General features: G+C 47.8%; 1 protein-coding gene across 1 annotated transcript in view; it reads left to right on the top strand.

The window, feature by feature from the left end:
• Positions 1-19,571: 19,571 nt before the first annotated feature.
• sae1 (SUMO1 activating enzyme subunit 1) overlaps positions 19,572-22,514 on the top strand; it is a 211,947-nt gene continuing 209,004 nt past the window's right edge. The window contains exon 1 of the mRNA XM_073063786.1: positions 19,572-19,705. Within this exon, the coding sequence (XP_072919887.1) occupies positions 19,614-19,705 (92 nt within the window). The 5' untranslated portion in view covers positions 19,572-19,613. The remainder of the gene's footprint in view (positions 19,706-22,514) is intronic.

Here is a 22,514-nt window from a genome sequence, read left to right on the forward strand (position 1 = left end):
GTAGGAAGGACGAGCAACCTAACTGTGGCACCGTAGTTCAGGGAGCCATTCAAGAGGGGGAGAGAAGGGAGATGTAGTGGTAATTGGGGATAGAACAGTCAGGGGGATAGACGGAGTTCTCTGTTGTGAGGATAGAGCGTCCCGAAGGCTGTTTTGCCTCCCTGGTGCCCGGGTTTGGGACATCTTATCTGACCTGCAGAGGAATTTTCAGTGGGAGGGGCAAGATCCAGTTGTCATGGTCCACGTGGGTACCAATAATATAGGTAGAATGAGGAAAGAGGTTCTGCTGAGGGAATTTGAGCAGCTGGGGACTAAATTAAAAAGCAAAACCAAAAAGGTGGTAATCTCTGGATTCCTACCTGAGCCAAGTGCAAATTGGCATAGGGTCAAGAAGGTTAGAGAGTTAAATGTGTGGCTCAGGGGTTGGTACGGGAGAAGTGGGTTTGAGCTCATGGTAAACTGGCACCAGTATTGGGGAAGGAGGGAGCTGTACCAATGGGATGGGTTCCACCTGAACCGTGATGGGACCTGGATCCTAGCGAATCGCATAACTAGAGCTGTGGATAGGACTTTAATCTAAATCATAGGGGATGGATTCAACAGATTGGAGAAGTATGGATAAAGTAAAAGAAAAGTGTGGATAAAGATAAAGAAAGAGCAAAAGATAAAAAGAGAAAAATAAGAGTGGAGTGAAGAAAAGTCTGGTGCAGAAGAGTAAAAGATTACAAGATTTTAAAAGCACAATGAGTGTGAGGGCAATTTATTTGAATGCCCGTAGAATTTGAAACAAGGTCAGTGAACTTGAGGCACAAATCAGCACAAAGGGGTATGATTTAGTGGCTGCAGGGTGGAGAGAAATATCCGTGGCATGTAAGAATGGAACAGCAGTTATCATGGGGGACTTTAACTTGCACCTAGATTGGGTGAGTCAAGTTGGTCGAGACAGTCTTGAGGAGGACTTTGTAGAATGCGTCCGTGATTACTTTCTGGAACAGCATGTTACTGAACCTACAAGGGAACGTGCTATCTTAGATCTGGTTCCGTGCAATGAGATGGGTAAAATTAGTGATCTTGTAGTTAGGGATCCTCTTGGAAAGAGTGATCACAGTCTGATTGAATTTCTCATACAAATGGAGGGTACAATAGTTCGATCTAAAATCAGTGTATTATGCCTAAACAATGGAGACTACAATGGGACGAGGGAGGATTTGGCGGGTGTAGGCTGGGAACACTGGCTGTATGGTGGGACGGTTGAAGAACAGTGGAAGACTTTCAAAGAGATTTTTCACGGTGCTCAACAAAAGTATATTCCAGTTAAAAGCAAGGACAGTAAGGGTGGGGAGAGCCAGCCTTGGATAACTAAGGAAATAAAAGAAGACATCAAACTAAAAGCTTGTGGATACAAAGTTGCCAAAAGTAGTGGGAAACTGGAAGATTGGGAGAACTTTAAAAAGCAATGAAGTACCACTATGCGAGCAATAAAGAAACGGAGGATAGATTATGAAAATAAACCAGCACAAAATCTAAAAATGGATTGTAAAAGTTTTTATAATTATATAGAGCAGAAAAGGGTAGCTAAAGTAAATGTAGGTCCTTTGAAGGACGAGAAGGGGGAATTGATATTGGGTAAGGAGGAAATGGCCAAGGCTTCAAATGACCATTTTGTGTCGGGTCTTCACAGTAGAGGACACATCTACCTTGCCAAAGAGAGATGATAAGGGTGCGATGGGAGATGAGGACCTCGATACAATAGCTATCACTAAAGAAGTAGTGCTGAGCAAACTGGTAGGCCTTAAGATAGATAAGTTTCCTGGTCCTGATGGAATGCATCCCAAGGTATTGAAAGAAATGGCAGAGGTTATAATAGAGGCTTTGGTGATGATTCAACAAAACTCTCTGAACTCTGAGCAGGTCCCAGCAGATTAGAAGACAGCAAATGTCATGCCACTCTTCAAAAAAGGATGTAGGCAAAAGACAAGTAACTATAGGCCAGTTAGTTTAACCTCTGTAGTTGGGAAAATGCTTGAAGCTATCATTAAAGAAGAAATAGCGAGGCATGCAGAAAGAAATGGATCCATTCGGCAGATGCAGCATGGATTCAGCAAAGGCAGGTCCTGTTTGACAAACATACTAGCGTTCTTTGAGGATATAATGAGCACAATGGATAGAGGGGAACAGATGGACGTTACTTACTTGGGATTTCCAGAAGGTGTTCAATAAGGTGCCTCATAAAGACACAGCACACAGTGTGCCTCTGTGCAGAGGGACTTGGGAGTGCTTGTGCATGAATCATAAAAGGTTGGTTTGCAGGTGCAGCAGGCTATCAAGAAGGCAAATGGAATGTTGGCCTTCATCGCTAGAGGGATTGAATTTAAGAGCAGGGAGCTTATGTTGCAACTGTACAGGGTACTGGTGAGGTCGCACCTGGAGTACTGCGTTCAGTTCTGGTTACCTTTCTTGAGGAATGATATACTGGCTTTGGAGGCATTGCGGAGGAGGTTCACCAGGTTGATTCCAGAGATGAGGGATTTAGACTATGAGAGATTGAGTCTTCTGGGACTGTACTCACTGGACAGAAGAATGAGAGGAGAACTTATAGGAACATAACATATAAAATTATGGAAGGGATATATAAAATAGAGGCAGGAAAGTTGTTTCCACTGGTAGGTGAGACTAGAACTAGGGGACATTGCCTCAAGATTCAGGGGAGTAGATTTAGGATGGAGATGAGGAGGAACTGCTTTTCCCAGAGAACGGTGAATCTGTGGAATTCTCTGCCCAGTGAAACAGTGAAGGATTTCCCAGTAAATATATTTAAGACAGGTTGGATAGATTTTTGCATAGTAAGGGAATTAAGGGTTATGGGGGAAAAGTAGGTCGGCCATGATCTTATTGAATGGTGGAGCAGGCTCGACAGGCCCAATAGCCCACTCCTGCTCCTGTTTATCTTCTCCTGTTCACAGGAGGTAGTAACTTGAATTCAGCAATGAAAAGTGAAAAGTTTAAGGGGAACATGAGAGTAAACATCTTCACTCAGAGGGTCGTGAGTGTGTGGAATTAGCTCCGAGTGCAAATGGTGCATGTGAGTTCGATTTTACTTTTACGCAAAGCTTGGGTGGTAGGGACATGGAGGGCTACAGGCCCGGTGCAGGTCGATGGGACGAGGCAGTTTAAATGGTTTGGCACTGACTAGATGGGCCAAAAGGCTTATTTCCGTGCTGTATTTTTCTGTGGCTGTATGACCCTGTTCATTCTGTGTCCGTGGCTCTCCCTCTACACTTGGGCCATCACTAAATTCCTGTCCGCAAAGGAGCATCAAGGTACTTTAGGCAATTTGAGGGACTAGATAAATATCTGACAGAGGAATATAATGTAAATAAATGTGAAGTTACCTGGTAGGAATACAGAAAGGCAGGGTACCCCTTAGATGGTGATAGATTTGGAAATGTTTGTGGACAGATCTTGGTGTCCTCGTCAGTTTGAAAGCAGCATCCATAATCAGGGACCCCCCCCCCCCACCCCCCAGCTCTTTCTCACCACTGTTATCAGGAGGAAAGTACAGGACCCTTGGGACCTACACCGCCAGGTTCAGGAACAGTTATTACCCCACAACCATCAGGCTCCTGAACCAGTGTGGATAACTTCACTCACCACAATGAGCCTCAGGTCCCACACCACCAGGTTCAGGAACAGTTATTACCCCACAACCATCAGGCTCCTGAACCGGTGTGGATAACTTCACTCAGCACAATGAGCCTCAGGTCCCGCACCACCAGGTTCAGGAACAGTTATTACCCCTCAACCATCAGGCTCCTGAACCAGTGTGGATAACTTCACTCACCACAATGAGCCTCAGGTCCCACACCACCAGGTTCAGGAACAGTTATTACCCCACAACCATCAGGCTCTTGACCATTCAACTTCACTCACCCCATCAATGAAATGTTCGCACAACCAATGGACTCACTTTCAAGGACTCTTCACCTCATGCTTTCAATTCTATTTATTTATCTATCTATCTATTTATTTATTTATCTATCTATCTTTTTTTGTAATTGCACAGTTGGTTGTATTCTGCATTTGGGTTGAACACCCTAGTTGTGTGGTCTTTCTTTGATTCTGTTATGGTTACGATTCTATGGATTTATTGAGTATGCCCACCAGAAAATGAATCTCAGGATTGTACACGGTAACATATATGCGAGGCCTTCGTCGGTCAGGGTTGACCATGAATGTTGCACCCTAGATACGCAATATGCAGAGCAAGCTGTTGCCCATGTAGCCGGCTCCTCCTCTTTCCATGCATCCCAAACCTTTCCCCATGAGTGGGTATAGCCACAAAGCAGCAGAGATTTGAGATCACACTTTTTCTTCTGACAGGTGAGCTGCCAAGCTCCATCCGCCCGAAGCGACTGGTTTTAAGGTGCTGGTAACCTGGCTCGCCCCTTCTCCTGTCAGTAGAAACAGCTCCACTGGGCTTCTACTTGGATAATAAATTTACTTTGAATTTAGAGGAAACATGCAGGCGGTTAAGATGGCAAAAGGTATATTTTCCTTCATTGTAAGTTCAGGGCCGAAGATGTGCTGGAATTTGGACCAATGAACAAATTGCTGGGACTGCGGTGGCAAATGGACCGTAAATGCTTTGGGTCAAGACCTTTCACCGGATCCGAAAGACAGTGGGGAGATGTGAGCTGAAGAGAGGAGCCAGCATACAGAGCTGAGGGGAAGGGGTGGACTGAGGGCTGGGAGGCGATTAGTCGATCCAGGTCAGCTGTCCATTTCCTCAGCAGAATCTGCCTGGCATGCTGAGTACTATGTATACACAGTGCCTATAAAAAGTATCCACCCCTCCCCTTGGAAGTTTTCATGTTTTACAACATTGAATCACAGTGGATTTAATTTGGCTTTTTTGACACTGATCAACAGAAAAAGCTCTTTCATATCAAAGTGAAAACTTCAGTCTCCCACAAACTCTTCTGGCAAACTCTAGCCGAGATTTCATGCGAGTTTTTTTCAACAGTGGCTTTCTCTTTGTCACTCTCCCATAAAACTGCGACTGGTGAATCACCCAGGCAACAGTTGTTGTTTGCACAGTCTCTCCCATTTCAGCCACTGAAGCTTGTAACTCCTCCGGAGTTGTCACAGGTTTCTTGGTGGCCTCCCTCTCTAGTCCCCTTCTTGCACAGTCACTCAGTTTTTGAGGACGGCCTGCTCTAGGCAGATTTACAGCTGTGCCATATTCTTTCCATTTCTTGATGATTGATTTAACTGTACTCCAAGAGATATTCAGTGACTTGGAAATTTTCTAGTATTCATCTCCTGTCTTGTGCTTTTAAATAACCCTTTCACAGAGTTGTTTGGAGTGTTCTTTTGTCTTCATGGTGTAGTTTTTGCCAGGATACTGACTCGTCAGCAGTTGGACCTTCCAGATACCGGTGTATTTTTACTACAAGCGATTGAAACACCTTGACTGCACACAGTGATCTCCATTTAACTAATTATGTACTTCTAAAACAAAATGGCGGCACCAATGATAATTAGGTGTGCCGTATTAAGGGGGGGGGTGGGTGAATACTTACCTATGCAATCAATTATTTTCTGTTTTATATTTGTAATTAATTTAGATCACTTTGTAGAGATCGGTTTTCACTTTGACATGAAAGAGATCTTTTCTGTCAATCAGTGTTAAAAAAAAGCCAAATTACATCCACTGTGATTCAATGTTGTAAAACAATAAAATATGAAAACTTCCAAGGGGGGGACGGGAGGGGATGAATACTTCTTATAGACACTGCAATATCTAAGTAACATTCGAATAATCTTGTAAATATGTTGTTGATTAACCATTCTTGTTTAAGTAATTGAGTTATATGTATAATTACATAAATTGCATACCTCCATCATTCTCAGCCCTACGTGATACGTGCGTGCCTCGCTTAAAGTAAAAAACTGAAGTCTGTAGTGAGGAAGGCAAATGCAATGTTAGCATTCATTTCAAGAGCACTAGAATTATAAAAGCAAGGAGGTAATGTTGAAGCTTTACTGGTGAGTCCTCTCCTGGAATACTGCGAGCAGTTTTGGGCCTTGTATCTAAGATAGATTGTGCTGACATTGACGAGGGTTCAGGGGAGATAAATGGAAATGATTTCATGATTTAATGGATTTAATATGAAGAACATTTGATGTCTCTGGCCTATACTCACTGGAATTCAGAAGAATGAGGGGTGACCTAATTGAAACCTTTTGAATAGTGAAAGCACTTGATAGAGTGGATGTGGAGAGGATGTTTCCTACGGTGGGAGTGTCTAAGACCAGAGGACACAGCCTCAGAATAGAGGGGCATCCTTTCAGAACAGAGATGAGAGGGAGTTTAGTTAGCCAAAGAATGGTGGATCTTTGGAATTCATTGCCACAGGTAGCTTTGGAGGTCAAATCTTTATCAATATTTATCATATTTTCTTCATTGGTTAAGGCATGAAGGGATACAGGGAGAAGGCAAGAGACTGAGGCTGAGAGGGAAATGAATCAGCCATGATGAAAATGGCAGAGCAGACTAGATGGGCCGAATAGCCTGATTCCACTCCTGTATCTTATGGTCTTATAAATACAAAGTTAGACCTGCATGTTCAGACTCCTTTGAACACAAAGTACACTGCAGATGCTGTGGTCAAATCAACACGTACAAACAAGCTGGAGGAACTCAGCAGGTCGGGCAGCATCCGTGGAAACGAGCAGTCAATGTTTCGGGCCGAGACCCTTTGTCAGGACTTCCTGACGAGGGGTCTCGGCCCAAAACGTTGATTGCTCGTTTCCACAGACTCCTTTGAATTAGTTTATTGTTCTGAAGTTACACAACATAACACTGAGTCCCTGTTTGTTGTATGGATATTCTGGATTCTAGCTATCCCCTTCAGTATTAGTGGAGTTGCCCTTACCCAGGTGGAGCCGTACAGCATGAAAAGCAGACACTTTGATACTGTGTCGAAGGAGGCGTAGAGTCCAATAGCACGTGATCGTCTTAGTTGCTTTTCTTGTTATTGCAAGACCCTTTTGCACATTGTTAATGTGGAGTGCCACAAGTTCTATTTACTGATTTACTGGCTGAGAGCAGGAGTGGACGGCAGGGTGCTGCGTGGCCTTGGTCATAGCAAGGACTAGGCCTTAGGCTCCATTGCCACCTGTTGACAGCCACCAGGAGAGTGGCATTAAGGCTGATCTATACTCATGCGTACGGGCTACGCCATAACCCTGATTTTTACTTCTGCATAGCTCTACGCCATAGCGAGCATGCATTGGTGTGCGCCAAAACACTAGTTGGCGGTGGGGTTTCTGTGCCACTGTGTTGAGTTTCTTTGTGAGGGACATGGATGAGGAAATGCATTTCAAACATTTTCGCATGTCGGCAGGTAGATTTGACGATTTGGTTCATCTATTTCACATCGGTGTACAGACCGATGAGGAGAAGCAACCAGAAATGCCCAGGAGGAAATGCAATGCCACCAAGCGGACCAATCACAGTCTTTGCAGTCTGCGTTGCTGCAACGTGTGAGTAACCTTTCTGGTGAGGTGCACGTCACCCTACGCATAGGGTACGGTGTAGGTATGGCGTAGGGTACGCATTACCTACGGTGTCGATGTGACGCACAAGTATAAATCAGCCGGGGGTGGGGTGGTAAACCATCCAGTGTGGAGCCCGTGCTGCCATCCCGGTGTTTGCTCAGCAGAAGATAAGCTATATTGTAATCAACTACATATTTCCATGGCACTCATGGCTGGACTATTTCCCTTGCGTTGCTATATCTTATTGATATCTTTATTTGCTTTCTATCTTTTATGTGCCAGTCGCAGTGCACTTTGTGTTGTGTGTGACTGTTGCTACTGTGGTTTGCACCTTGACCCGGGAGTCACACTGTTAGGTTTGGCTGTGTTCACTGGTATTCATATATGGTTGAACGACAATAAAACTTGAATTGAATTGACTTCCATTAGCCTGCGATTGGCCCATATCCCGCAGAGGGATAACCACGTACACCTCAGTGCATGGCATAAAAAAGGTTGGGAACCCCTGTTCTAAACCCTTCCAATCAAAATCAGAATCAGGCTTAATACTCCAGTATATGCCGTGAAACTTATTGTAAAGCAGCAGTGCATTGCAATACATGATAATAGCAACTGTAACTTACAGTATGTAGTATAGTGAGGTAGTGTTCACGGGTTCAATGCCCATTCAGAAATCTGATGGCAGAGGGGAAGAAGCTGTTCCTGAATCGTTGACAGTGCGCCTTCAGGCTTCTGTACCTCCTCCCTGACGTTAGCATTGAGAAGGGGGCATGTCCTGGGAGATGGGGGTCCTTGGTAGATGTCCCCATTTTGAGGCATCGATCTTTGAAGATGTTCTGGATGCTGGGGAGGCCAGCGCCCATGGTGGAGCTGACTGAGTTCTCAACTTTCTGCAGCTTATTTCGATCCTGTGTTGAGCACCCCCCATACCAGATGGTAAAGTGGCCAGTTAGAATGCTCCCCACAGTGGTGTATTTACTGTGGCACCATTAGGAAGGGGACTTGTGTGAGCAGCTCTGATGGAACTATTCCAATGCATGTACATGTCCAGGTAGCTGTCAAACGTTGCTAATATTGGGTGACTGGGTAGGGATCAATGTTCCCTCTAACCTTTAGTAGTCAGCGTGCGCAAAAATCTTATGTTGTACAGATTTTTTTCCTGTGACAAAAGTATGTGCGCACTGAATGCACACATGGCACAGTTTATGTAGGTTTACAAAATATTTGACATAAAACTGCACAGAATGACAACAAAATAACATACATATTTAAGTCACTCCGTTATTTTTTCTCTCTCCTGTCTTTGGCATTTACCCATTCTTTGTAAACTCTATCTAAACTAATAGAACTTCTATCCAATTGATAGCTTTTGATTCTCATTAACATATCCAAATGACATTCACCCAAACGGTTTCTCAGCTTGTTTTTGAGTTGATTCACTAGGCTAGAACCTCGCTCACAGTCTGCATTAGACGCAAGAAAGGTTCCCCCAGTGTCCATCAACTGTGCAAGGTCGCAAAACTGTTCATTTTGAAGTACAAATGCCACCATTTGAGCAAAGTTTGAAATCAGTTTGGATTTAATTTTTTCTTGCACGGAAAATTTGAAATCATTAAACTGTCCAACTGTTACAGTGTTTTCAGCTAGAAAATCATGATATTTTAGACATAAGGCATTAACTTGTTCTTTGCCAAATGCAAAGTCACAATCTGCAGTTGCGGAGAAATCAAAAGCTGACCATTCTGGTACCTCATCTTCAGGAAACCTTTCTTCTAAATGAACACAAAGACTATTTATAAAACTCAACAGCGAACTTGTATCTGCAGTGACGTTTTCGGTGTAGCAGTTTCTACTATTTTGTTAAGCCATTCAACTTTAAACAAATTTGCAGTTCTTTTGCGCTTCACGCCCTTCGCTTCTTTTGAATTTGACATAGTCAATATTTTTTTCAATAAAAACTTAGTAAGCTATCTACAGGATTTGAAACAGATCTTTGTAAACTTTACGATATGAACACTGTCTGCCAAAGGTGGCTGCTGCCACGATGCAGCTGTACAAACCGGAGCAGGAAAGGTGAGGTGACGTAAATTAGAGACGTGCATTGTGGTATTTGAAAAACTGACTAACTAGTTAACAGAAACATTTAGCTAAAAGATTATTTTCATTAAGTATAATTATTAATTACTACATTATTTTAGATACCTAACCTTTTGTGCGCACCTTAATTTCCTTTGTGCGATGGTTGAAAATCGTGTGTGCACGCACAGCTTAGAGGGAACATAGGTAGGGATTTGTCACTACCAAAGGAGGTGAAAACCACTCCTTCCCTCTGCGAGACTGCAGCTCACCCTTGGGCAAGGCTCTCGATATTTATTGCTTATTTATTTATTATTTTTATTGTTTTTTTAAAAAAATGTTGGTATTGTGGTGACCCAATTACTAGCACACTCGAACCGGCTGACAATTAGCCAGAGCCAGAGACAAAGATACATAGCCTCAGGGAGTTTCAGTTACGTGCCTCTCCAAGTTTCGAGTGGGGGGAGACAGGCTTTTAAGCAAGACTGTGTTTGTGAAATAAACTTATTCCGTGGTTGCAGTTTACCGACTCCTTGTCGTAATTTCAGCGCTGCGCGTAGCACACCGCTACATTGGTGACCCCGACGGTCCAACCGTTTTTTTTGGACCGGAGATGGCAGACGCTGCGTTTGTTAACGCGGTTTCCTTGAAGCTGCCAAGCTTCTGGGCGCTACAACCTCACCTATGGTTTCAGCAAGCAGAAGCCCAATTCCATGTTCGGCAAATAACCTCAGAGGACACCCGTTACTACTACGTGGTGAGCTCCCTCGACCAGGACACAGCGGCCCAGGTCGCAGAGTTCGTACAGTCTCCCCCGGCAGACGGCAAGTACACGGAATTCAAAGCCCTGCTCATAAGGACTTTCGGGCTCTCCCGCCGCGAGCGAGCTGCCCGCTTACTGCACCTGGATGGCTTGGGAGACAGGCCCCCATCAGCTTTAATGAATGAGATGTTGTCTCTGGCCGACGGACACACGCCCTGCCTCATGTTTGAGCAGGCATTCCTGGAGCAGCTGCCCAAGGACATACGCCTGCTGCTGTCCGACGCGGATTTCAGCGACCCCCGGAAGGTGGCAGCCCGGGCGAACGCGCTGTGGAACGCCAAGAAGGTGAGTGGGATGTCCATCGCACAGATCACCAGGCCATCCCAGCAGCAAACCAGTCCAGGCCCGGCCGCAGAGCCCGCTAAACCCAGAGGCCGGGTTGTGGAGCCCAACGAACACTGGTGTTTCTACCACCAGCGGTGGGGCGCAGATGCCCGCCGCTGTCGCCCGCCCTGCCAATTCCACGGGAAACGCCAGGGCCAGCCGTCGCTGATGGCTACGACGGCTGGCCATCGGGATAGCCTCCTGTATGTCTGGGACAAACAGTCGGGACGCCGGTTTTTGGTCGACACCGGTGCCGAGATCAGCGTCTTACCTCCGACGAGTTACGACACCCGCAGCAGGGCGCCGGGTTCCCCCCTACGGGCCGCGAACGGCAGCACCATAAGGACTTATGGCACCCGTCCGGTGCAGCTACGGCTCGACTCCAGCAAGTTTACGTGGGACTTCACACTGGCCGCCGTAGCCCAACCGCTTCTGGGTGCGGATTTCTTGCGGGCTCACAGCCTACTGGTCGACCTGCCCAGGAAGAGACTGGTTCACGCCGAGACCTTTCAGACATTCCCCCTGGGTGCAGCCCAGTTGCCGGCCCCTCACCTCGGCTCCATCACGCTGTCCGGCAACGACTTCACCAGAGTCCTGGCGGATTTCCCATCGGTTCTGGCACCACAGTTCACGGCAGCCATGCCCCGACACGGTGTACAGCACCACATCCTGACCCAGGGACCACCCCTCCATGCCCGCGCTCGGCGGCTTCCCCCGGACAAGCTCCGACTGGCGAAGGAGGAGTTTACACGGATGGAGGAATTGGGGATCATACGGCGGTCTGACAGCCCATGGGCCTCTCCCCTGCACATGGTGCCCAAGGCGACAGGGGGCTGGAGACCGTGCGGCGACTACCGCAGGCTGAACGAGGCTACAACACCGGACCGCTACCCTGTGCCGCACATTCAGGACTTTGCAGCCAACCTGCACGGCGCGCAGATCTTCTCCAAGGTAGACCTAATCCGCGGATACCATCAAATCCCGATGCATCCAGACGACATCCCCAAAACGGCTCTCATCACCCCGTTCGGCCTTTTCGAGTTCCTCCGCATGCCGTTCGGCCTGAAGAATGCCGCACAGACGTTCCAGCGGTTGATGGACGCGGTGGGACGCGACCTGGACTTCGCTTTCATCTATTTGGACGACATCCTCATAGCCAGCAGCAGTCGTCAGGAGCATCTGTCCCACCTCCGACAGCTCTTTGCCCGGCTGAGTGACTACGGTCTAACGATCAACCTGGCCAAATGCCAGTTCGGGCTCGACACCATTGACTTCCTGGGCCACAGGATTACTAAAGACGGGGCAACCCCTCTGCCCGCTAAGGTGGATGCGGTCCGTCATTTCCCCCGACCCACCACGGTCAAAGGCCTGCAGGAATTCGTAGGTATGGTCAATTTCTACCACCGCTTCCTCCCTTCAGCTGCCCGGATCATGCGCCCCCTGTTCGCCTTGCTGTCTGGTCCGGGCAAGGACATTACCTGAGACGACTTTCATTCAAACGAAGGATGCCTTGGCGAATGCCACGATGCTAGTGCACCCCAGAATGGATGTCCCTACCGCCCTCACGGTGGACGCCTCTAACACGGCAGTCGGTGGGGTACTGGAGCAGCTCATCGCGGGCCGCTGGCAACCCCTGGCGTTTTTCAGCAAACACCTGCGGCCACCCGAGCTCAAGTACAGTGCTTTCGACCGGGAGCTGTTGGCGCTATACCTGGCAATCCGGCATTTCAGGTACTTCTTAGAAGGTAGGCCCTTCACCGCGTTCACGGACCACAAACCACTTACCTTTACATTCACAAAGGTGTCCGATCCCTGGTCGTCCCGCCAGCAGCGCCATCTGTCCTACATCTCTGAATACACGACGGACGTCCGGCACGTCTCGGGTAAGGACAATGTCGTGGCGGATGCGCTCTCTCGTCCTAACATTCACGCCCTTTCCCAAGGGGTAGACTTTGAGGCGCTGGCAGAGGCACAGCTGGCAGATGAGGAGATCCCGAGTTACCGGACCGCAGTCTCCGGTTTGCAGCTCCAGGACCTCCCCGTAGGCCCAGGTGAGAGGACCCTACTCTGTGACGTCGCCACCGGCCAGCCCCGTCCCGTCGTCCCGGCACCTTGGCGACGACGCGTGTTCGACTCCATTCATAACTTGGCCCACCCCTCCATCCGCACTACCGTCCGGATGGTCTCCAGCAGGTTCGTTTGGCACGGACTCCGCAAGCAGGTCCGTGACTGGGCCAGAACGTGCCTGCACTGCCAGACGGCCAAGGTGCAGCGACACACCAAGGCCCCGCCGCAGCAGTTCCACCCCACCCACCGGCGTTTCGACCACATTCATGTGGATATCGTGGGCCCCCTGCCTGTGTCACGCGGGGCGCGGCACCTCCTGACTATCGTGGACAGGTTCACAAGATGGCCAGAGGCGGTCCCGCTCACCGACACCACCTCCGAATCTTGCGCCCGGGCGCTGATCGCCACCTGGGTGTCCCACTTTGGTGTCCCGGCCCACATTACCTCCGACAGAGGCGCCCAGTTCACCTCCAGCCTCTGGTCAGCGATGGCCAACCTGTTGGGGACTCAGCTGCACCACACCACTGCCTACCACCCACAGTCGAACGGACTGGTGGAGCGTTTCCACCGCCACCTGAAGTCGGCTCTCATGGCCCGCCTGCGAGGAGCTAACTGGGCGGACGAGCTTCCCTGGGTCCTGCTCGGCGTCCGCACGGCGCCCAAAGACGATCTGCACGCTTCGTCGGCCGAGTTGGTGTACGGCGCGCCCCTGGTCGTTCCTGGGGAGTTCATACCAGCCCCAAGGGGGCGAGAGGAAGAACCCGCAGCGGTCCTGGGCAGACTACGCGAGAGACTCGGTGCCCTTGCCCCCATACCCACTTCGCAGCATGGACAGCACCCGACCTGCGTACCCAAAGATCTGCAGAACTGTAAGTTTGTGTTTGTACGCCGGGGCGGGCATCAGCCACCGCTGAAACGGCCCTACGAGGGGCCGTTTCCGGTGATCAGAAACGACGGGTCCACGTTCGTGCTGGACGTTGGGGGGAGAGAGGAGGTTTTCACGGTGGACCGACTCAAACCGGCCCACGTGGACTTGGCGCAACCGGTCGAGTTTCCGGCACCGCGGCGCAGAGGCCGACCTCCCAAACAGGGCCCGGCCCAGACTGTGGACATTGGGGGGTGTACCGCCGGTTCTGGGGGGGGGGGTTATGTGGCGACCCAATTACTAGCACACTCGAACCGGCTGACAATTAGCCAGAGCCAGAGACAAAGATACATAGCCTCAGGGAGTTTCAGTTACGTGCCTCTCCAAGTTTCGAGTGGGGGGAGATAGGCTTTTAAGCAAGACTGTGTTTGTGAAATAAACTTATTCCGTGGTTGCAGTTTACCGACTCCTTGTCGTAATTTCAGCGCTGCGCGTAGCACACCGCTACAGTATTTGCAGCAACTCTGCTACATCCACCAAAAGCGGAACTACTTGGTGGTCAAATATTTTAATTTCCATTCCCATTCCCACATGTCGGTCCATGGCTCCTCTTGTGCCAAAATGAGGCCCCCCTCAGGGTGGAGGAGCAACACCTTATATTCCATCCGGGTAGCCTTCAACCTGATGGCATGAATATCCATTTTCCCTTCTGGTGAAAAAATCCACCCCTTCCCCTTCCCTCTTCTTCTATTCCCCACTCAAACCTCTTACCTCTTCTCACCTGCCTATCACCTACCCCTGTGTCCCCTCCTCCCCTTTCTTCTATTGCCCGCTCTCCTCTCTTATCAGATTCCTTCTTCTCTAGCCTTTACCTTTCCCACTCACTTGGTTTCAGCTATCACCTGCTAGCTACCCTCCTTTCCCTACCCCCTACTTTATTTATTCTGGTATCTTACCCCTTTCTTTCTGTTTTGAACAAAGATCTCGGCCTGAAATATTGACTGTTTATTCAGCTCCTCCAGCATCTCATGTCTGTCTTGTGTGTAGCCTTTCACTGATTTAGTTGTTTCTTTGTACTGTCAAGTGGTCGGCAACAATGAATATACAGGGGAGTCAGGTTTTGTAAACAAACATAAACATTTATTAAACTCTGCTCAACAAAAGTGAAAAGTAAACAAATGACTAACTTAACCGGAAGTTAACTGCTCTCCGGCAATTTAACAGCCAAACTCCAGAATAGTCCTTAAAGTGGTAAATTTGAAAGTCCAAGTGATTTATACAGTCAGTAAAGAGAAACTTCCCTGAAAACTGATTTCTTCGAAGACATGACGTTACTGCTGATCCCAGCTAAGAGATGCTTTGTCCAAAGGAACCACGACGAAGGAAATAAAACGGCTTAAAGGAGCTGACCTTTTTCCTGGAGGGTGAACACTGTACAAACCTTCCTGATTGTGCAGGGGTTATCTCAGATGCCCCTATTCTTGAACAAAGATTCAATAAGGTCGATCTTTTACAAAACCGCCTAACGACACCAACTTTACTCAATCCTTAGGGTTCCCGTACTTTGGTAAGGTCTTCACTCTCCGATACTAGACTGTAGAGGTAAAACAAAGGTGTACAAACAAAATCTGACAGCGATTGGCGAAACTGCCGGCAATAACGTTTCCACCTTAAAAGTAAAACTCCACTTTAAAATGAAACTGCGTCATGAGACGAATACGCAGCAAAACTAACCACAAACCACGTGACAACAGGGGTTTCCCCTTATATACCTGTCGGAACATGCCATCACGGGACCTCACACCGGCGGGAAAATTCCATCATGTGACCTCACACCGGCGGGAAAATTCCATCGTGTGACCTCACACTGGTGAGAAAATTCCATCGTGTGACCTCACACTGGTGGGAAAATTACATCGTGTGACCTCACACTGGTGGGAAAATTCCATCGTGTGACCTCACACTGGTGGGAAAATTACATCGCCCCACCATCACAAGACAATTACATCATGCTCACAAGATACTCAATTACATCATGGTCATAAGACAGTCACAAGATACCCACGGGGTATGTAACAGTACTTACTGTGAATGGTCGCAAGAAAATGAACCTCAGGGTTGTACATGGTGACCTATACGTACCTTCATAATAAATTCATTTCAAATTTATAATTGAGAATCCGGGCCACATTCTCTGCACCGAAGGTCCCACTCCCGACTGTAGGCAGCTGTCTGGTCAGGAGGGGCAGCTTACTCTTGCCTCCACGTGTCTGTATGGGCAAGTGCAATTCCAGTCAATGGGGATTTCTACAAACAGCAGTCATCTATGTGGTGGTGTGCTGGGGCAATGGCATCAGCAGTTATTTCCTCAGCGGTTTGAACGGGGCATGGAGGTCGGCCAGCGAGAACAGCGGGAAGAGTTTAAAAGGAAGACAGCTTTAGAGAGCGGGCGTCAGAGGAGTGGGAGACAGAGTAGACAGGCTGTACTGGGCTCGGGCGATAAGGAGTCAAGGCCAGGCTGGTTATCTGTTTAAAATAAAGACAGAGAGTATGTGTGTGAGGCCGGTTTTCTGTGTTCGGTGTCAGATGTGGGGGGTCCTGGAAACTCCCGGCCTCCCGGACGGCCATATCTGCACCCGGTGTGTCGAGCTGCAGCTCCTTAGAGACCGCGTTAGGGAACTGGAGATGCAGCTCGATGACCTTCACCTGGTCAGGGAGAGCGAGGAGGTGATAGAGAGGAGCTGTAGGCAGGTAGTCACACCGGGACCACAGGAGACAGAGAATTGGGTAACAGTCAGGAGAGGGAAGGGCAAGAAGCAGGTACTAGAGAGTAACCCAGTGGCCGTCACCCTGTTTGAGTACTGTTGGGGGGGTTTGAGTACTGTCTATCTGAGGGAAGCAACAGTGACTGCGCCTCTGGCACAGAGTCTGGCCCTGTGGCTCAGAAGAGTAGGGAAAGGAAGAGGATGGCAGTAGTGATAGAGGACTCCATAGTTAGGGGGTCAGATAGGCGATTCTGTGGATGCAGGAAGGAAATGCGGTTGGTAGTTTGCCTCCCAGGTGCCAGGGTCTGGGGTGTTTCTGATCACATCCACAATATCTTGAAGTGGGAAGGAGACCAGCCAGAGGTTGTGGTACATATTGGTATCAACAACATTGGCAGGAAAGGGAGAAGGTCCTGAAAACAGACTACAGGGAGTTAGGAAAGAAGTTGAGAAGCAGGACCTCAAAGACAGTAATCTCGGGATTACTGCCTGTGCCACGTGACAGTGAGAATAGGAATAGAATGAGGTGGAGGATAAATGTATGGCTGAGGGATTGGAGCAGGGGGGAGGGATTCAGATTTCTGGATCATTGGGACCTCTTTTGGGGCAGATGTAACCTGTACAAAAAGGACAAGTTTCACTTGAATCCCAGGAGGACCAATATCCTGGTGGGGAGGTTTGCTAAGGCTGTTGGGGAGAGTTTAAACTAGAATTGATGGGGGGTGGGAACTGAACTGAAGAGACTGGGGAAAGGGAGGTTGGCTCACAAATAGAGAAAACTTGGAGACAGTGTGTGAGGATAGGCAGGTGATAGGGAAGGGATGCCCTCAGACCGATGGTTTGAGATGTGTCTATTTTAATGTACGGAGTATTATGAATAAAGTGGATGAGCTTAGAGCGTGGATCAGCACTTGGAGCTATGATGTTGTGGCCATTACAGAGACTTAGATGGTGCAGGGGCAGGAATGGCTACTTCAAGTGCCAGGCTCTGGATGTTTCAGAAAGGACAGGGAGGGAGGCAAAAGAGGTGGGCGAGTGGCACTGCTGATCAGAGATAGTGTCACGGCTGCAGAAAAGGAGTAAGTCATGGAGTTCCATTCAAGAAAGGGAGTAGAGATAGCCCAGGAAATTATAGACCAGTGAGTCTTACTTCAGTGGTTGGTAAGTTGATGGAAAAGATCCTGAGAGGTGGGATTTATGAACATTTGGAAAGGCATGATATGATTAGGAATAGTCAGCATGGCTTTGTCAAAGGCAGGTCATGCCTTACGAGCCTGATTGAATTTTTTGAGGATGAAGGTAGAGCCGTAGATTTAGTGTATATGGGGCCGTTGCTTTGTGGATCCAGAACTGGCTTGCCCACAGAAGGCAAAGAGTGGTTGTAGACAGGTCATATTCTGCATGGCCAGTGACCAGTGGTGTGCCTCAGGGATCTGTTCTGGGACTCCTGCTCTTTGTGATTTTTATAAATGACCTCGATGAGGAAGTGGATGGCTGTCAGAGATTACAGCGGGACATTGATTGGATGCAAAACTGGGCTGTGAAGTGGCAAATGGAGTTCAACCCAGATAAGTGTGAAGTGGTTGATTTTGGTAGGTCAAATATGATGGCAGAATATAGTATTAATGGTAAGACTCTTGGCAGTGTGGAGGATCAGAGGGACCTTGGGGTCCAAGTCCATAGGACACTCAAAGCTGCTATGCAGGTTGACTCTGTGGTTAAGAAGGCATATGGTCTTCATCAATCATAGGATTGAGTTTAAGAGCTGAGAGATAATGTTGCAGCCATATAGGACCCTGGTCAGACCCCACTTGGAGTACTGTGCTCAGTTCTGGTCGCCTCACTACAGGAAGAACATGGAAACCATAGAAAGGGTGCAGAGCCAGATTTACAAGGATGTTGCCTGGATTGGGGAGCATGCCTTATGAGAATAGGTTGAGTGAACTTGGCCTTTTCTCCTTGGAGCGACGGAGGATGAGAGGTGACCTGATAGAGGTGTATAAGATGATGAGAGGCATTGTCGTGTGGATAGTCAGAGGCTTTTCCTCAGGGATGAAATGGCTAGCACGAGAGGACACAGTTTTAAGGTGCTTGGAAGTAGGTACAGAGAGGATGTTAGGGGTAAGTTGTTTACACAGAGAGTGGTGAGTGTGTGGAATGGGCTGCCGGTGGCGGTGGTGGAGGAAGATACGATAGGGTCTTTTAAGAGACTCCTGGATGGCTACATGGAGCATAGAAAATTAGAGGGCTATGGGTAAGCCTAGGTAGTTCTAAGGTAGGGACATGTTTGGCACAGCTTTGTGGGCCAAGGAGCCTGTATTGTGCTGTAGGTTTTCTATGTTTCTAACACGGTGATGCCAACAGGCTCAATAAACTGGTTAGAAAGGCTGGCTCTGTTATAGAAGTTAAACTGGACACAGTGGAGGCTGTGGTAGAACAAAGGGCCCCATGGAAAATCCCGGCAATTCTCACCCTCTGCATGCCACCTTGGCTGAGTAAAAGACAGAGATAATTGTGCTGCTCCAAAAAGTGCTATATGAGGTCATTCGTACCCTTGGCCCTTCTTCCCCTGCATAATTAAAGCATGGAAAATCTTCATCCTACAATAGTCACACAATCAAACCCAATTAAATTCAAGACGGCTCTTCTTTTTCAAAAATCTCCTTCTTAAGCCAACCCTCCGCTGCCACTTCCAGTTCAACTTCTATGCGGAATATTTTGGAGGAGCAAGAACCAGGGCTCTATAATGAGTCAACTTATAGCAGGTTAAGTGATGACACTCTCCTGTTAAGACTGTTTGTGCTAAATTATTTTTTATTCTGTCTACTTCTCTTCCGATATTTATAACTCTGCACTTGTAACGCTACTGTGACACTAATTTCCTTTGGGGTTCAATAAACTATCCGTTATTGAATGAATGAAAGTCCTAACGTCCTCACGTGACTCCAAAAGGTTTCAACGCGGCCACACTGACGTCATGGCTGGTCCGTCGGCGCTCCTCCTCCCTGTGACGTCGCACGGGGGGGGCGGGGAGAGAAGGAGAGGGGACGTCTGACGCGGTGACGCCGTGCGCTCACGGAGTGCCGACGTCACGGGACCGGGGGTTGGAAAAGGGCGGGCAGACGGCGACATGGTGGAGAAGGAAGAGCCGGTGATCAGCGAGGAGGAGGCGGCGCAGTATGACCGGCAGATCCGCCTGTGGGGGCTGGAGGCTCAGAAACGGTGAATGCGGCGAGAGCGCTCGGTTTCTCTTTGGGGGGCGAACGGCGCCGGTGGTCGCACTGAAGGGGAGCAGGCGCGTCGTAGTCAGGTGGCCGGCACCGTTTGTTAGCTTGCTGACACGTTCGCCCGGCTAAAGGAAACGTAGTTAGTGCATTACAGTTTGACCAGTTACCGTACAGAGTTGCGTTCCTACACAGTGGTAGTATTTCATGGTGCTCCCCAAACATGGTTCTCACACCTCACCCATGGTCCACTCTCCTCTCCTGTTGGCTACCTTTGTCTTCAGCCCTTTATCTCTTCCACCTGTCACCTCCCAGCTTCATTTCCCCCACCCACCCACCCACCTTCACCCTCACCTCATCTTACCTGCCACCTACCAGTCTGCACTCCTCCTCTCTCCCCTCATCTTATTCTGGCCTCATCCCCCTTCCTTTCCAATCCCTGATCAGGTCAAGTCCAGTCGCTTTTTATTGTCATTTTGACCGTAAACTGCTGGTACGGTACACAGTAAACATGAAACAACATTCCTCCAGGACCCTGGTGCTACAGGAAACAATACAAGACTTTGTGAGACAACTCAATGTTACACTAGACTACGTAAAACAACACAGAAACTACACTAGACTACAGACCTGCACATGACTACATAAAGTGCACAAAACAGTGCAGGGCAGTACAATAATTAATATTAATTAATATTTAATTAATATAATTGATCATGAATAATAATTAATAAACAAGGCACAGTAGAGGACAAATTTCAATATAATAATAAATGATGTAGATGTCAGTCTAGACTCTGAGTATTGAGGAGTCTGATGGCTTGTGGGAAGAAACTTGCACAGTCTGGTTGTGAGAGCCCGAATGCTTCGGTACCTTTTGCCAGATGGCGGGAGTGCAAAACAGTGCAGGCATTACAATAAGTGTACAAAATAGTGTACAAAAATAAATGTACAAAACAGTGTAGGCATTAGAATAAACAATAAACAAGACAATAGGCACAGTAGAGGGCAGTAAGTTGGTGTCAGTCCAGGCTCTGGGTATTGAGGGGTCTGATAGCTTGGGGGAAGAAACTGTTACATAGTCTGGTCGTGAGAGCCTGAATGTTTCGGTGCCTTTTCCCAGACGGCAGGAGGGAGAAGAGTTTGTATGAAGGGTGCATGGGGTCCTTCATTATGCTGTTTGCGGATGCAGCGTGCGGTGTAAATGTCCCCGATGAGCTCAGCTGACCTCACTCTCTGCTGCAGTCTTGCGATCTGAGACGGTGCAATTCCCAAACCAGGCAGTGATGCAGCTGCTCAGGATGCTCTCAATACAACCCCTGTAGAACGTGATGAGGATGGGGGGTGGGAGATGGACTTTCCTGAGCCTTTGCAGAAAGTAGAGACACCGTTGGGCTTTCTTTGCTATGGAGCTGGTGTTGAGGGACCAGGTGAGGTTCTCCGTCAGGTGAACACCAAGAAATTTGGTGCTCTTAATGATCTCAACAGAAGATCCTCAATGGAAGGGCCTTGGATTCCCTTAGAGCGGGGTCCATGGACCCCTTGGTTAATGGTAGGGGTTTAAGGCATTAAAAACTGTTGCGAACTCTTGTCTTGGAGGCAAACTTTGGTAGTCTGTTCCCCTCCATAGATGCTGCCTGACCTACTGATTTCCTCCAGTATTTTGCTCAAGATTTCCAGCATTTGCAGAACCTTGTGTTTTTGAAAGTGCAGGAGCTTGCATCCCACCTTTGCCATTCTGCGTACTGTTTTCCCTTTTACTGCTTCAGTTCAAAGCAAATTTTATTATCAGAGTACATACATGTCTTCATATACAACCCTGAGGTACATTTTCCCGCAGGCATACTCAGCAAATCTATAGAATAGTAACTCTAACAGGATCAATGAAAGATCAACCAGAGTGCAGAAAACAACCAACTGTGCAAATACAAATATAAATAAATAGCAATAAATAATGAGAACTTAAACAGTACTGAAGGTGAGATCATGGTTTGTGAGAAACATCTTAATTGATGTGGACAAGCGATTATAGTTCAGAATCTGGTTTAATATCGTTGGCATATATCGTGAAATAAGCCAATTCTTCCATTTACATTTCCGGCACGTGACATCTTGCAGACAGCTCATAAAACTGCTGGACACTTACTCTTCTAAATATCCCAGGTCTGGGAATGTAGGTCCATAATTCATTGAAAGAGGTATCACAGAGAGGTTCATAAAGAAAGCTTTTGGCACTTCATAAACCTAAATATCGAGTACAGGAGATGGGATGTTATGTTGAAGTTGTATAAGACAGTGAGCCCTTATTTGGAGTATTGCGTGCAGTTCTGGTCACCTACCTGCAAGGAAGATGTAAATAAGATTGAAAGAGTACAGAGAAAATTTACAAGGATGGTGCTGAGTTATGTTGAAAGGTTGAATAGGTTTAGGACTTTATTCCTTGGAACGATCGAGGAGAGATTTGATAGAGGTATACAAAATTATGACAAGGTAAATACAAGCAGGCTTTTTCCACTGAGGTTGGGTGGGACTTCAACTAGAGGTCATGGGTTAAGGGTGAAATGTTTAAGGTGAACATGAGGGTGGTGAGAGTGTGGAATGAGTTGCCAGCGCAAATGATGCATGCAAGCTCGATTTCAAAGTTTAAAAGAAGAATGGGTAGATATGTGGATGGTAGGCTATAGTTCTTATACAGGTTGGTGGGAGTAGGCAGTTTAAATGGTTTTACATGGCCTAGATGGGCTGAAGGGCCTGTTACTGGGCTGTACTTTTCTGTGACTCTGACTTCTTTTGAATTGGGATCAATT

Source organism: Hemitrygon akajei, chromosome 12 (assembly GCF_048418815.1).
Source record: "Hemitrygon akajei chromosome 12, sHemAka1.3, whole genome shotgun sequence".
NCBI lineage: Eukaryota > Metazoa > Chordata > Chondrichthyes > Myliobatiformes > Dasyatidae > Hemitrygon > Hemitrygon akajei.